Source organism: Tachypleus tridentatus, chromosome 8, assembly GCF_004210375.1.
Source record: "Tachypleus tridentatus isolate NWPU-2018 chromosome 8, ASM421037v1, whole genome shotgun sequence".
Lineage (NCBI taxonomy): Eukaryota > Metazoa > Arthropoda > Merostomata > Xiphosura > Limulidae > Tachypleus > Tachypleus tridentatus.
In genome coordinates, this window is record NC_134832.1 from 100,250,996 (window position 1) to 100,269,168 (window position 18,173).

General features: G+C 34.0%; 1 protein-coding gene across 1 annotated transcript in view; it reads left to right on the plus strand.

Moving 5' to 3' along the window:
• The window catches only part of LOC143223054 (metabotropic glutamate receptor 2-like), a 42,939-nt gene extending 25,007 nt beyond the window's left edge, over window positions 1–17,932 (plus strand). The window contains exons 5-7 of the mRNA XM_076450454.1: window positions 9,597–10,133; window positions 11,224–12,492; window positions 15,198–17,932. Of these exons, the coding sequence (XP_076306569.1) occupies window positions 9,597–10,133; window positions 11,224–12,492; window positions 15,198–15,313 (1,922 nt within the window). The 3' untranslated portion in view covers window positions 15,314–17,932. The remainder of the gene's footprint in view (window positions 1–9,596; window positions 10,134–11,223; window positions 12,493–15,197) is intronic.
• The last annotated feature ends 241 nt before the right edge of the window (window positions 17,933–18,173 follow it).

Below are 18,173 nucleotides of genomic sequence, written 5' to 3' on the forward strand. Positions count from 1 at the left end.
ATAGTGACCAATGAATTATTTTAAACCTGGTTAAAAAGTAATAATGTAGTAGGAGACAGTTTTCAAACGGCACAAAGGTTTTCTAGAGTAGGTTATTTATTGTTTTGTTTGAATTAATTCGTAATTTTACACACGAAGAAATTTTTTGAAACCAGGCTTATTATAAGTGTCTCAGCTAAGCCTTATTCACTTATGAATTGAGACACTTCTAACGTATATTCTTTATTCCGTTCACATGAACGTACTTCAAAGAACCTGTCAGGTAGGTAGGTATTTCATGTGTATTGGCACAAAGCTACTAGGCTATCTGTGCCAAACCTGTCAGATGTGTGATCAACGTTTTGAGATAATGAATAAATTTACGTTAATTTGGTATATACTACATAGTTTCTCACTATTTTCAACTTATGTGCTAGGTCTTTATTGTGTGATTTTATAGTTAATGTCTTAAATATTTATATGCAAAAACGGCTCGTTTAGGCTGAGAAAACACTTTACATAGAAGAGCGAACAACGTTTCGACCTTCTTCGGTCATCGTCAGGTGTTTTCTCAGCCCAAACGAGCCGTTTTTGCATATAAATTTCTCAACAAGTGGGTTTCTCGTCATCACTGAATGTCTTAAATAATTCTGTTTATTTGATGAATCGCTTTACTATTTAAGATAGTTTATATTAAAAACATCATTTTTGGAGATGAATGATTGACCCTTTAAACACTTTAAGGAGATAATCTAAGCTCGTCGTCACATCAAACATGCTCACTTTTTCAGCCGTGGGAGCATTATAATGTGATGGTCAATTTCACTATTTATTGGTAAAAGAGTAGCCCAAGAGTTAACGGTGGGTGGTGACGACTAGCTATCTTTCCTTTAGCTGCTAAATTAGAGATGGCTGGCGCAGATAGCTCTCGTGTAACTTTGCGCAAATTTTAAACCAAACCAATCTGAGCCTAAACCTAATGGTTGTTGAATAGAATGTAATTACTATTACATAAAACACAATAACAGCATAATGCTCCTTATAAATGAAAATGAAACTCATAACACAAACTTTACAAAGACAATTAAATTCACGTTTTTCTCGTTTTGTTATTTTTTATTTTTGCGTAACATGTCAATTCTCATATTCTGAAACTCGTTTTCGAATGACGTGAAAATTATATTTTTTCTGAAGGATTTTAAAATTCGAAACTAATTTTTGAAAATGTAAACTTATATGTCTCTTAAGAACATTTTAGTGTTTTTACATGGAAGGAGAGTAAAAATATATATATATATAAAAGACTGTAGTAGCTGTATGCAATTTTTAAACCCATCACATAGGTTCCATTTTAGTAAAATAACATACAGGTACGACTAAGCTAAATGGGTTACGTTTTTTGGTAAGTATAATATACATACAGGGTGTCCCAAAATAACGTTTACACTTTTTGGATCATTATAATTTGCCTTGTTTATTGATTTTAACAATGAAACAAGATACATATGACAGCCAAAGGATTTATTTAAAGATTTAATACTGAAATCACGAGAACAAGTAACAAATAAAATTCTTCCTAAGGAAAACTCTCCTTGGTTTAAATTGTAAAATGTCACAATATGCTTGCTTCACTGCAGGTGTTCAAACTGAAATCCGTTCTGCTCCAGACACATCTCATAACGGGAAGAAATGGTAGTGCAGACATCAAACACCATCTCATCTGGTATTAAAGCACATTGTTCTTAAATTGCAACTCTAAATTCGTCAATTGCTGCCTTTTTTGTGCTGTAAACTTTGTCTTTCAGAAACCCCCACAAAAAGAAATCCATGGGTGTCAAATCTGGTGATCTAGCAGGAAGTTCTACACTTCCTCTTCGTCCAATCCATCTGTTTGGCATAGATGCATCCGGATAAGCTCTCACGTTGCGATGAAAGTGGGGAGGAGCGCCATCCTGCTGGAAAAACACTCTTCTTCTCCAAATTGTTCTTGGATGCGTGGCATGGCAAACTCTTGTAACATGTTGAGATAATTCAATCCTGTTACGGTGTCTTGGAAAAAGAATGGTCCGATGAGTCCCCTAGCGGACAGACCACACAACACAGTCACTCCAGACAAATTCAAGTGATGTTCCTCTGTAACATGTGGATTTTCTGTTTCCCAGTAGGTGCAGTTGTGTCAATTTATTGAGCCATTCAGCTTAAACGTTGCTTCGTCACTCCAAACAATTTTGAGTGGAAATTCATCATCGCCTGCACATCTAACCAGATACCATTCACAGAACTCACCCTTTGATCAGAGTCATCTTCATTCAGAACGTGAACAAGCGATGGGATGAAACTTTTGAATTGGGAACGCTTCAAAATGCGATGAACGCTGGACTTAGGGATACCTGTTTCACGAGACAGTTGGCGCACTGAATTTCTTGGAGAATTCAGAATATTATCAATGACTTCTTGCTCTCTTGTTGGGCTTGTTGATGATCTTTTTCGACCAAAGCAACCCTTTCTCATATGGTGGAGAGTTCCGTGTTCATCAAACTTGGCGATGATGCGTGAAATGCTGGGGCGAGATGGCGCATCCATATGGAACTTTCCAGCAAAACGTCTTTGCACTTCAGCTTTGTTTTCGACTTTCCAAAAAGTTTTGAGAATGAATATTTTGTGTTCGATTGTAAGCTGATTATCCGCCATTCTTGGACACAAGTCAAATCTGAAACAAAAGAAACAGTTTATTAGCTATACACAGTCAAAGAGTGTAAACGTTATTTTGGGACACCCTGTATATAAAGTAAAAACAAAATATGAAAATAAACACACACATATACACATTGAACTATTTAGTAAATTTATGCACCTTCTAAGTATTATGATTACTTGCAGGTTTATGTTTTTATTTTACTATAAAATAGTATAGTGGTACAGTTACATTTCTCTCTCTTTTTACGTGTGGTGACAAATTGTTCTACAAAACTGTAATTAACATGGATGGGTAGAACAAAAAACGGAAACATCTCGTATCTTGAAGCTAAAGTTTTGGTATTTCAAGAGTGGAGATTTAGCCACATGGTAATTTAACTGTACATTAAACAATTATAAAGTTTATAATATATTACTGTTTTTCAGGGAAAGATAAAAATCTCAAACTAACATATGTCAAGGGTTCTAAAGAAGTAGTACTCTAGGTGAGCTTTCAGATACGAACATTTAAAACGTCGTCAAAAGTGACGTCAGTACGGATATTAAAAAATAAATCTGAATCAAACAAACATGATAGTGGTCGAAAAACGAAGTTGACAGATAGTGACAGCCGAGCATAAACTCAAGTTATTACTTGAGTAAACAAAAGAATACAGCTTCAAAGTGCCTACAAATCTTAACGTTAACTACAAAACCCAGTTTGTGTCAAAAGTACTTGAATGAAATTGCAGATATTGGTTCTTATGTTAGATCTGAAATTCACAAACCTCTAAGAACAACAAAAAAATAGAAAAGCCCAAATAAAATGGTGTCAAGAACACGTAAGATAGCGCTGAAGATCAATGGATGAATATAGCTTGGTGAAAAGAACCATTTTTATATCTTTTTTTCTATCCAACTGAAGTGTTTCTGTGTGATGAAAATTAAAACAACTTTGAAGGTCTTATGCCATCAGTTAACCACGATGGAAGTTTTGTGATGGTATTGGCAATTTTATTTTTGTTGGAATAGTTTAAAGCCTCTGATTTCACTGATAAGAAAAGTGACAGCAAATCCTCCCATAGACCATGTTATCACCCTATGAATAACATTTTATTTTCAAATGGACTTGGTCTGTTTAAAGAAGGCAATGCACCAATTTGTATTTCTGGAATTCTTAAAGGCTGATTCAAAGAACATGAACGACGAGTGTGGACACCCAACTTGGACACAACAGTCACGACTACGAGGTTTAAAATTGTATTGTTAGTTCTTGGAACCAACTGTCGAAGCGTATTGCGGTTCCCAACACAACTTCAATAGTTCAATAGTTACAACAATCTTTGAACGAAGAATGATCAATATATTATTCTTTGATAGATTGTTTAGACATGGTATTCATGATGAAACTTTATAGAATGGACGGCAGTTGCCTGTTGTGGAGACACAAGTGTAGAGGACGATTGTGGATATCGTGTTAAGATTGGTTGGATTATCACTGTTTCTGATTGGAGGAGAGATTTTCTGTAGATTCAACCAATGATAGTTACAGGTTACTCATCTCTAATTCAGAATCTCTATTTAGTGAAGGTTTAATAGTGTTAATATAAAATGATTCCTTGATTTTTTCTTGTCTTTCAGAATTTGTCTCTGTCGGTGATTCTAGTTTTCTCTCAGTTTATTCTGTGTCCAGTTGACGTAACATGCTCTTCAATGGCTGAATATTTGATTTCATGAGTCTTATATTATCTTTCTGTTCTTTTATTCTTGTCTCGAGTTTTCTTCCCAACACACACACACTGACTTAAAGACAAAAGGCGGAAGACTTTCGAAACTTCGTCCTCTGCACTTGTGTCTCCACAAGAGGCAGTTGCTGTCTATTCTACAAAGTTTCATTAAAATATCATTGACCGTCACATTCTAACGCCCCGATGACTGAAAGTTCGCATGTTTGGTGCGGCGAGGATTTAAACCTGCAACCCTCAGATTACGATTCGAGCGTCTTAACCACTTAGCTATGCAGGACCATCAAAACAGGTAACTGTATACCAAAGAAAATGCGAATTTTCTTTATTTTAATATCTTCAATATGGAAACGGTGGACTAAGCAGATAGCCAGATGTGGCTTTGCTATAAGAAAACACACACTAAATATCGAAAGATTTATTCTAAATGGTAAAAATAATTCTTGATATACAAAACTCAAAGAATAACTTATAGTCTATGTACATATAATGTTTCATCTTTGGTTTTCTATGGTGCAGAACAAGTGAAATAGTTTTCCCCTAACATTATTCAAATGTTCAAGAAAGAAAAAGGAGTAAGAGAGCACACGATCATTAAACATACTCAAACACAAGTTGTTGCACAAATCTTTATCATTACGCTGTTACTAAAATAACGTCTTTACTCGGAGCTTTGTGAGATGTACGTTAACAGTATTGAAGACAGAAAGAGTCAGATATCAATTTAGAAGAAACTTTGTTTTTCCGATGGTGTTTTTTTCCGTATGACCATTACAGAGAAACCATTACATGCTTCGCCGCTGTTCATCATACATATGTATCTAGGCCCGAATGACTTCAGCTTGGATCGCTTGAGAGTTAAAACATCTTTAAATGTTATCATATAGACTCATAAACTGTATCACGATGTACACTTGCTTCGTCGATTACTTTGGCATTAACCAACATTTCTTGAGCAAGATTAAACTCCAATGACGAAACTGCAATAAACTTTCGTCAGCATTATTTTCATGTAATTCTATAATTGTAAAGCTTAAACAGTTCAGTAATTTCCACGAAAAGTAATACTGTGCTTTTACAGAAACTGTGAATCATCTGTATTTTTCACAAATGGTGATAAGTTTTCTAACTTGGCATATTATTTATAAGAATGAATTGTGACATAATAAAACAATTGATAGATTCTTTTGTATATTTTTTATCATAAAAAAATTAGTCCGTTTATGATCACATGCTGCAAACACTATCTAAGTAAGTCACATTAATACATAATTACATTAAGTAAGTCATTAATAGTATTGAGTAAATTGTTTAATATGTATAAATTATTTACTTTTCATTTTACTAATGAGTATTATTTCGCATCGTCAGCTTAGTATATAGAATTGCAATTAACCTAAAGTTCTAGCTTGACCGAATCTTGAGAGATGTTATTGGGGTCGTGGCCGAAAATATCGCTACAGTAAGGTATTCAACTGATGAATCAATGTCTTCTAAACATTACGTGTAAGACGGTTGAAAAACATACAACATTTTATTTACAAGTCATTCCGAAACATCCAAGTTCGTATGTTTTGTCAACCATTTTCATCTTCATTGGTAACCTTCGGTTTCCCGTCATGAATTCATCGCTAGTATTACGTGTAAGAATGTTATATTAACTTAACGATATGCATTATTGAGTTAATGTTTAGTTTTGATCTAAGTAGGTAACTTGCTTACAACAGAAAATGATGATGATGCAGCAGTCTTTATAGCTTCCTTTAAAATTAAAATACTAAAACGCGAAATATTTATAATAGACACTCTTAAGTTCGTTAATGTTTAGGTCAAATGTCAATTATTACTTATTGTAGGTAGTATCTTCTAGGTCGAAGATTAAATATTTATTTAGCACATTATAATGTATATTTTCTTATGGAAACGAATACAATTTCTTTTACATAATCATTAATTGATTTCAATAGAATATTAGTCATAACTAGCAAAGAAATGTGTTTTGGTGGAACTCTCACGTGCTATGCTTTGGGTAAGCTGATATTTACATGTGAACAGCAATGATCGTTATCCACTCAACAGGTAGTAACGGCAACAGTAGATTTAGGTATAGATACCCGAGTAACTCAGGTGTACTCTTGATATTTGCCAAACTCCATATTATTATTGTTTAAATTCACTAGTTTAACTTGATTTATACGATATAATGATGAATATTTTACTTAAAAGAAAAATATTACGATAAAACTTATTTTCTGCCTCTGGAGGTACATGGGCAATCAGGACGGCTTCTTCAATAATAGTTGTCAATTGTTGTTGAAAAATAGCATCAGTAATCGACCTCTGGAAGCTAAAAGGAAGAGACTAAATTAATGTCTTCTTTCTCTGCAAAGTCGTTATCGTCATTTTGTCCGGGTTCGATTTATATTTCCCTGGTTTTTAGTTGGTATACCATTGTTTGGAGGAGAATAAAGTTTTAAATTTGCCCTGATAAATACTTCATGTTTGACTTGATTTCATGTGATATGTTCAAGTCTGATAGTATGTCTGCCGGTACTCATAGTATTCTTGGTATTTTGCCGGTTTTCTTGGGGTTCTTTCGTAGTTTACAGATAACTTACCCTTTAGTTTAGCTATATATTGCTGAACTACAGTCTTGAAGCTACAGTCTTCAAATAAAGTGTAGAAACATTCTTGTAGGAGGAATGCTAAATGTTAAAAACTACCATAATACGTCTGAGTTGTGAGTGTGAGTTTTTACGTTGTTGTTGTTTATTATATGGTAATATAAACATGTGTCAGCAAAGAAAGGTTTAGCTATAGACCATAGGTGAAGAAGCTAATAGTCTGTCGAAACATGTAGTATGTTCTCTCTAAAAATAAATGAATTTATCATACTTATAAACTGTTGTTTACCAGCTTATTATAATTATCAGTAAAACTCTGACGAAAATGTGTTTTCCTCATGAAATATTACTAAATATTTCATGATTGGAACTATTAAACTGCATCATTAATTACTTGATTCATAATAAACAAAAATATTCTATCTGTTGCACCTTCAACAGTATGTTATTAAAGATTTATGTTTTAGTCGAGGATCACCTAAGCAAATGTATCATATTTGAGATTTCTTTTTCATATCACACTGAACCTCTAATTATACGGTAACTTAAGACTGTGTAGCACTCACGCTACTAACTTATTCTTTTGAATTATTAACCAGACAAGCTGTTCAGCTTACTAAAAGTAACCTCTAGGCCAATCTATGATTAGTTTTGCCATTGTACATTGGAATTCCACTTTTCATTAGTAACCTGGACAATGACAAAACAGAAGTTCAAGATAACACTTCATATAGTAATAAGATGTATGTTATATGTATAATGATTTGAATAATACTTCATTCCCCACAATTAACATATGTAGTATTGATGTTACGAATTTATTCTTCAAATTATTCAGCAGAAAAGCTAATTAAAATATACAAAAACATGAATATGAAGCCCAGTTTATCATTCGGTTCTTCACTCGTTATATCGATTTCATGTAATTAAACCTATCAACGGTAACCTGGCATGTCTAAAGAACAAGACTGGACTTCATATAGTGATTAAGTGTATGTTACATTTTGACTCATGTTTTACTCCATACAGTGAGACTATAAGTGTATATAATTTGACGATTAAGTGTGTAACAGTGACGCTAATATTTCATGATCCAGGATTATTCGTAAGACGACTGTTTCAAATAAAGAAAATAAATATGAATCGAGTCTATTATTGGATTCACCACTTTTTTATAGGTTTGTTATTTTGAACAGAGACGGGAATTCCGCCCTTCATAAGAAATTCTGGACAAGGGCAAATCGAAAGAATAAGTCTAGTTTCAATTTTATGATAAAGTCAGCAGCCCCCCTCAGTGGGACAGCGATATGTCTGCGGACTCACACTGCTAGAAACTGGGTTTCAATACCCCTGGTGGGTAAAGCGCAGATAGCTCACTGTGTAGCTTTGTGCTTGATTCTAAAACAAACAAATGATAGAGTGTACAGTTATATTTTACTCATCACAATGAACCCATGCTTATTTTTAGGTAGGCATATAGGTGTAATCAATCTAGCATTTCACTGAGGTTTTCACGATATATACGTTCAGCGTTAAGTAAATATGTGTAAACACGTTACTTTCTTACTAAATGTTTGCGATGTTAGTTTATGGTAGTGTCTTCCTGTATTTGTGCTTTACGGTCCAGGTTTAAGTAAATAGCTGGTATTTATGGTCGATTCTTTTTACAGTTTTGTGGTATTGCTCTAGGTATAAATAGACTGCTATTATGCATCTCAGAACGGCTGGTATGGGTATTAACACTTTTACTGAAGGAAGGTCGAAACGTTGTTCTCTCCTTATCAGTAAAAGGGTTTCTCGTGATCAAGAAAGACTGCTATTTTCACGACAGTCTCTGAGTTGAACAAAAACTCCGCTTTTACGTCATGGAAGTTATCCGTTTTGTCTAATTGGGTTTGCGGTTTCTGATTGAAGTGGAATATTTAAAACAGTTTCGACACCAAGTTCGAAGCGTATTCCATCACTAATCAATGAAGATGTCTTCAGATTAACTTTTTTTTGTGTCTAGGGAACAAATCACCACCTAAATCTTTCGTTCTTTGATAATTCTGTACACACTTGTCAAGACATTTATTCTCTTTCTATTCAGAGTAGAATTTACTGAGCGTGTGTTAAACATTTATTAGTAAATACATAATTAGTAATTATATTGCGTACCCTGTTGTTAAAAGACGCAGTTTATCCTAGTGGCTCTAATATGATAGATGCAACATTTTCAGAAACCCACAATTCATCACGCACCTTTGTCTCGTTATATTACGAAAATAAATAACAAACTCTTTTGTGCGATCCGTTTCTGCAATGAAATTTTTGCATATATATTTTTTTCTTTATTTGAATTTCGTTTTACTATAAAGTCGCTAAAATTAAGATTGGTCACCCTTAAATATACCGAAACAGTGAACGTTACATAAATTTGAAAACAATCTGAAACACATACACACATATATATATCCAATGTGCTTTATTTTTTATTAAACTGACTCGTTTTATACAATTAAATTCAAAATATGACTTTTAGAATTATTCAGACGCTACATAACGTGTTTTTTTCTAATTTTTATTCTTGAAGGAGTGATTATATTTGGTTCTGATCAAGAAGTTGCTGGAGTGATGAGGGCTGTCAAGAGGAACAACGTTACAGGTTACTTCTCGTGGATTGGAAGTGATGGCTGGAGTGCACGTGCTCTCGTATTTGATGGAAACGAGCCTCAAGTAGAAGGAACGTTGTCAGTACAACCTCGTGCTCATGTTGTGGAAGGTTTCGACGATTATTTTCTCGGTTTAAATGTGAAAAATAATCAGAGAAATCCGTGGTTTATAGAGTATTGGGAGCAATATTTTCAATGTAAATGGATAAACAGTACAGTTACACCTTACAATCAAAATTACGATAAATTCTGTTCTGGCGATGAAGTAATGACTTACAGTAACGGCTACGAACCTGAAAGACAGCTCCAATTTGTTAGCGATGCTGTGTTGAGTTTCGCCTATGCTTTTCGGGACATGCATCAAAACTTATGCGGTGGTAAACCTGGCCTGTGTCAGGGGATGAACCCTATTGACGGAACGGAGCTTCTTAAATACATGTATAAAGTACACTTTACAGGTAATGAAAAACTAACAATATATCTGTACTTGACAATCATTCGGATGTAAATGGCAAATGTTTGGCACTCAGTTATTTGTATCTGACAGTTAATTATTTGTTGTGGTTTCTTTTTGAAACTTAGTGTTAGATATACATATATCCAGATAAAAATAAATTATTTTTTTTAATAACACAACAATTCCAGTGAAGTGGTTATTACTCATTCTGTATGTTTTTGTTTGTTTTGATTTTGTCACAGAACAGACTTCAAGGGTAATAAACAACACCTTTCTTTTTATATGCCCTCCAGTGGCTCAACGGTAAACTTGAGGGTTTACATGCTAAAATTCAGGGTTTGATCCATTTTACTGGCACAGTACAAATAACCAATTACATAACTTTGTTTAACAAAAAAATGCATAAAATATTTTTTACACATTTAACCAAAACTCAGACTGAACCATCATTGTTCTTTATTTGTTTCGTTTTTGTTTATGAGAAAAAGTAGAAACTGTTTGACAATTAGCAACCACATTTACAGAGAGTACATATCTTTCCTAAATCATAGCCGCTTATACTTCAAGTGCTTAACAGTTCAAGTTATCTTATTATTAAAAATAGTCATAGGCTTACATTTTTTCATTGAGTAAACAAATTAAGAGTGTTTTGTAACTGAAGAGTTAAACTAAACCACAGATAATATTTTACACGTATCTTAAAACCGATGTAGCTTATTCATGATTCTTTGTGTAAAATAAATTACAAACATCTTTTAAATAAACAATAAAACATAAGGTCTTCAATAGGCGCTTATGTCTTCATAAATATTAAATGCAGAATGATGCCTATTTCTTTGATCAACATGTCTGTCTGTTGAAAGTGCAAGGATTTTTATTGGGATTTCGAGTGTAATATACTAATTTTTTCATCTTGCTTGTTTTCTGTTATCATAAGCTAATATAAAAACATTTACGCGGTACGCAACAGTAAAGTCAAGGCAATTTTTATGCTTTGGGATTTAGTTACAAGTGTTAAATATTAATTAATTCCTGATGTTCTCCTGTTTATTTTTACTTGATCTAACTGTTTTGTTGTTACTGTCTTGTAGGCCTGAGTAAGGATGAGTTCGAATTTTCTAAAAATGGTGACGGACCAGCTCGCTACAATATCATTCATTTCAAACAGATCAAACCAAGAAGTTATCAATGGGTTAGAGTTGGCGAATACCGAGATGGTCAACTGACCCTCAATCTCTCTCAAATCCAGTTTCGTCTATATGAAAAAGCTATGCCGTTGTCTGTTTGTAGTGACCCTTGTGAAAAGGGGCAAGCTAAAAAGTTCGTAGAAGGAGAAAACTGCTGCTGGCATTGTTTCAATTGTACAAAATACCAAGTACTCCTCTCGGAAACTCAATGTGTGGAGTGTCCTTTAGGTTTCCTCCCAGACCACAACCACGAAGACTGCATCGCCATTCCAGAGCTGTACATGAGTCCAGATAGTTATTGGGCCATTGGAGCGCTTGCCTTCTCAACAACAGGAATCTCTGTCACAGTATTTGTGATTTTAGTGTTTATTCGTTACAACGATACTCCTGTTGTCAGAGCATCTGGTAGAGAGCTTAGCTACGTTCTTTTGGCTGGTGTATTAATGTGTTACGGCATGACGTACATATTGGTACAAAAGCCGACAAACTTCATCTGTGGTGCGCAGAAAGCTGGTATTGGTTTATGCTTTGCTGTTGTTTACAGTGCACTTCTGACTAAAACCAACAGAATTGCTCGGATTTTCAAAGCTGGTAAACGAAGCGCAAGAAGGCCAAGTTTTATCAGCCCTAAATCCCAATTGGTCATCTGTGGAGCACTGATCAGTGTCCAGATATCGATCACAACCGTGTGGTTAGCTTTCACGCCTCCTCGGGCGATTTACCACTATCCAACACGAGAAGATAATCACGTCGTATGTGCAGCTTCTATTAATGCTAGCTATATGGTAGCTTTCGCTTATCCAATTACTCTAACCCTCATCTGTACTGTGTACGCCATTCTTACTAGAAAGATTCCCGAAGCTTTTAACGAGTCCAAATACATAGGCTTCACTATGTATACCACGTGTATCATATGGCTGGCTTTTGTGCCGATCTATTTCTCCACAGCTGAGCACGTGGCTCTTAACGTCACCACAATGTCAGTAGCCATTAGTCTTAGCTCTACCGTAACCCTAGTGTGCCTATTTACACCCAAGTTGTATATCCTTCTTCTACATCCAGAAAAAAACATTCGTCAGTCAATGATGCCTCAGAATAAATATGGAACTTTAAAGAATAACATTTTAATTGTTTCTTCATCAGCAAGGGTTGAATCGGCTACACAGTCTGACGGTAAGGACCTTTTGTTGATAAATTATTCCTTTGACATGAATAAAATATTACAGAAGCAAACATTATAACCTCGTGTTACCTATGGATATGTATATATATATATATTGATACACTGTAATGTTAGCACTCTTAAAGTGAACTCAACATCTGTAAAATTTTTCTTCCATTTTCTCAGTGTTCACTCCTTTGGAGATTATTTAAATTATTTAACGGTGAATTACCCTTAAGATACAGTTGTAACACCTGTTTTACATAGAATATTTTAACGTCGTGTCTCTGTTGTTGTTTTTGCAAGGGGTTTATTCGCAGAAGATTTTAACATTTATGTGTATGAAAAAATAAACGAATTAGTAATATGTGAAGAGAATATTTTCAAAAGAGATAATTATTAACTCTGGAAAAGAATTTTTAATATCACTTTTCATTCCAGTCCCATATGGCTTCTGCTTTTTGTCATTGGAAACGGAACCAGGTTAAACAAACAGGTTGTTTCCGGCTATGTGTAAAAAGGTGGATGAGATTTTGTTATCACGTTAAAATGACTAACGTTTCCTGAGACTTCGAAAATATTTTGATGAATATGTTAAGAATAAAATATTCAGTTAGCGTTCGGTGATAATGTAGATACTATTTATGTGAGAGGCATTTTACGTTTACATGGGAGAAATGTCCACAACAGTGACCATTCAGACATAAATCTCACCGATAAAAAGACAAGCAGAAAGACGAGTACGTCACCAACACCCGTCGTTAGAGCATATTTATGCGGCTTTGAACCGAATAACGAGATTGACTATTACTCTTTAAAAATGCACCCCCACCAGAAAGAACAAAGTGGTATCCCATTAGACTTCAGTGAAGCCCGATGAAAGCTTTCTGTGTGATTTTAGAACATTTGATTGATTTATTTAAAACATATTACATTCTAAAATAATATAGCAGAATGTGAAAGTCATTTTTTATCTTAATTATCCTCAAAGAGTGCTAATTTCTTTAACATAGCCTTCAAATGTATTTTCAAAGACTTCTTTATCACCCATAATTGTGACAAAAGATTTTCATCAGTAAAATCACTTTTTAAAATACTGAAACAAAAATTATAACAAAATCCAATTATAACGAACTGATTTTTCTAATGTCTGTTACGTTTGGTATGCCCTGTGAATATGTGCGCAAACTATTATAAATTTTAAGTTATCTTAATGACATTACATTCACATTTTAGCCTTACTGATCATTAAGTTGGTAGCATAATGGTGAACCAATATCAGCGAATCTCTTTCATGACCGTAATACTGAGCAGCAGTACAATCACTGTGACCGTGATTAGAAACTGTACGGAGCTACGACACCACGAAATATTTTAATATGATAAATGGTTCGCCAAAGTATAAAAATATCGATTTTTGTGACTTTTATATATAATTACCATTATGATATGTGTCCCACCAGAGGGTAGGAGAGCAACTAAGTCGAATAAGTAAAAATACGATATTCAAGGGAACTGAGTCGACCATACAATTTGACGGTAGGGATTTCTTGTTGATAAATTATTTCTTTAAGCTAAATAAAATGCAACCACTATAAACCATTGTTATCTATGGATGTAAACCGGTGCGCAATAAAGCACTCGCAGGCACAAAGTAGACTTTTGTTTGCTTGTTTTTGAATTTCGCGCAAAGCTACACAAGGGTTATCTACGCTAGCTGTCGCTAATGGGCCCGGCATGGCCAAGTAGTTAAGGCGCTCGCCTCGTAATCCAAGGGTCGCGTGTTCGAATCCCCGTCACGCCAAACACGCTTGCTCTTTAATCCGTGAGGCCTTATAATCTGACGGTAAATCCCGCTATTCATTGGTAAAGAGTAGCCCAAGAGTGAGTGGTGATGATTAGTTGCCATCTCTTAAGCTACTCTTTTTACTAATAAATAGTCAGACGGGTGAGCATGTTTAGTGTGAAGGGGGCTCGAACACACGACCTTCATATTATGAGTAGAGCGCCCTAACCACCTGGCCAAGCCGGGCCAACAAAGTAGACTTAACACCTGTGAAAATGTTTTGGCTTTTTCTTAGTTTTGACTCAATTAAAACAAAAGTTACATTTTGCTGCACTAGAATCCCAAATCAAACATTTTTACCAAATGCAACTGTACGATTTCAATGATGTTTCTTTAACTAACCTCGTCTAATTAACGACTAAATAAGTATAATAATATAAAATAATCTAGACGAATTATTTATAATTAATACTTTATTTACCGAAGAGTGGCCAGTTCTGTTGTGACTGTTTGGTACGTATTGTATATTCTTGCATGTATAAAACGTTCATGCCATTAGCATTATGGTGTAACTTTCTCGTTGTTTATGTTCATGTCATTAGCTTTATAGTGTAACTTTTACGATTTTTACTTCTGTAGCTTATGTGTCTATCTCTTCAACACAATATCTCAGAAAACTGCAGTCAATTAAACTTTGATAACAATAGGTAAAATGTGAAGAGCATATTGGAGTGATCAATGTTAATCGGATTTTATTGTTATTATTATTATTGCTACACGCCCAAAAATGAAGAAGAAAAAACTTACTGAGGAATACTAAAGTTTTTTTTTTAAGTACAAGTGTTTTTATGTATAAAACTAATATAATGTATATATTCTAATAAACTTAATGTCATGAAATGACAGCACGAGTTGTACTTTGTTTTGCAGATTATGAAATGAATGAGAAACTTCATTCGTTCTATACGTCTGTGACTCGGATCAGCTGTGCTACTCAAACTTCAAATGAATCATCTACTGAGTTTCAGCCCAATCACGCAGATTGAGATGCGCTTCTATGAGTTTGAGAGTCTTCCTCTACCTTGCTACGAATATAATGACTGTCTCTAATGTTCAACTTACTCACAAACTGCCAGATGAACAAGCAGAACGTTAGCGACTTCTTAAACTCAGCATGAGCTCTGATGTCGGAAGATCGAAGTACCTTGGAGGGTCGTTCAGAGACTATTTTTCAAATTAGTTAAGAAAGTGAAACAAGTAGAGAATATATATGTATATATTTGTGAGTTTTTTTTAATTTCGCACAAAGCTACACGAGGGCTATCTGCGCTCGCCGTCCCTAATTTTGCAGTGTAAGACTAGAGGGAAGGCAGCTAGTAATCATCACTCACCACCAACTTTTGGGCTACTCTTTTACCAATGAATAGTGGGATTAACCGTAACATTATTACGACCACACGGCTGAAAGGGAGAGCATGTTTGACGGTGTGACGTGGATGCGAACCCACGACCCTCATATTACGAGTTCAGCACCCCTAACCACTTGGCCATGCCGGCCCGAGATGTATTGTGAATATCTGTCTATGTTACGTGGGTTCTGTTTCGCTTCATTACAACTTTGTAACATCTCCTGTGTCGAATGATGAAGAAGAGTTTCTCATGCTTTCATATTAAAGAAAAACATAATTATCTGGATAGTGTGTCAAGGACATTACAAGACACGTATGTGCATGACGTACAGATACTGTGGAAACGAACAAAATTCAGTAACTGCACTTGCTTCTTGTATATTATACTAGTTATCAGAGCTCTATGTGTTGTATCAAAAGATACGATACGTTCCGCGCGTATGTGATTACCTGATAGCTATTATAGTGAATTTTCGTTGTTATTAATGTTGGAAGTAATCAGTTGCTAAGCGGTTACTATTTTCGACAGGATTTCATTACTTTCTGAATGTGTAAGTTACATACTGTTACTCTATGTGTATAGCAGGACATATTATAATTTCTTACTCATAATAAACCACTTTTTAACTATTTATGGAAGGGTAAAAAAAGCCTTTAAAACCAGGATGTGTTTTATATAAAGCGTCGCTGAGCATATCAGTGAGATTTGATTGTTGCCTGTGCAATAACTCGGTTTTAAAACCTGAAATACTGTCCATTGATGGAAATCTCAGTGCTGTAAACGATAGTAAAACTTAGTAAAAAAATAAAATAAACTGCAAAATGGAAAATGTATCATAACATTTTGACATTTTTGTAACCAGACATTCAACAAAACTACACTGTTTTCAACACAGCTGACTGTTTCCAGTGGGGCTCCAGTCAAAATCCTATTAACAACTATCTCAAAACTGCGTAGTTTAATAAAAGAATAGAAACAATACACTTTGTTCTAGAGTATCTATCATTTTCAAAGAATATTTTAAACATTCCTCATTTTGAATGTTCTGTACACATTGGATATACTATTTTAGGAATATAGAATAACACCGACCTGTTGAAATGTGAATTACGTTTGAGGTATTGTTTATGTAAGGCTATTAAACAATTGTTAAATGATGGCATAACGTTAGTGTGATATCTAAATAATGACTTTACATGTACCAGTAGCAATAAAAATGAGAAACCTGAAGAATCAAAACGTTTATTCGTGCATTGTTTACAATATCAAATGACGTAGACTGATGGTACTAGAACGGTTACAGTCTGGGAAAAAGCTGTATGTGTCATTCATGTAAGATAAATATATATTGTGTCTTAGTTTTGCATATTATGTAGAATGAAATGAAACTGCGTTAAAACAGAATTATATTTCAAAATAACTTCATGTTATTTTTGGTACAAATTATACTACTTGAACCATTTTGTGAAAGAAAAAAATCTAGATAATTCTAGAATTTGAAACGCATGTGTATAAGGTTAGGGCAGGTGTCTCTTCTATACGATAACATTGAAGTATCACATGTATACAGTAAGCTGATATTGAATGTTTCTTATAAGTGTTAAAATGTTAATAATTATATCATTTGTGTAATATAAAATTGAAAAGATCGTCCTACTGTCGTTTGTGTATGACATTGAATGTGCTATTTTTTCAAAGCGAGTGATAACACTATGCTACTGATGCATTATGTTCGTTTACTGTCGCTTCAAGAATTATACTAGGTAGGTAAAGTTTACAATGCTGAATAAATCTAAATGTATAGCAGAGATATCGCTTTTTATGTCATGTTTATTAAGAAAACAGACTTCATTTTAGGTATGTATGTTACTCTATACTACAGTAGGTAAAAGGAACATTGATTTTGGGAGTAGTGCTGCGTGCAATGTTAGTTATATTTTACTTCTTTCTCTGTAAAACAATACCACTATTCTTCTGGTTACAGTAAACTAGTATCTTAAATACCTGACTGTATGACTAATATTTTATCCATTTTTTATTGTACTATTAGAGAAACTGCTGTTCGAATTCTAAAATTATGACTCCAGATCTATACAGCTTTACAGCAATATATACGGCTGTAATTCTGATTAGCTGTTACACTAGAACTGTTACGAAAAACAAACTTGTGTTAATCCAATTTGTTACTTGTTTAGAGTAGATTAAAAGTTTGATTTTGGTATGTAAACAAGAGATAAAATATAAATTATTATGGACTGTAGACTTGATTATTTAATATTTAAAGCCGAAGAATTTCGATTTTGATAATCGTAACATCTCAAATTAATTTTCGAAGTTGTTTATTTATATTGTAAAAAATATAAATAAATATTCATAAATAATAAAATATACGATTTGTTAATAGCATTGGAATATATTCAATGAGAATTTTTCTAGCCAATGAATCCCGTGAGTATTTTCAACTATAAAATCGATTAGTAGTAGAAATACATGAAC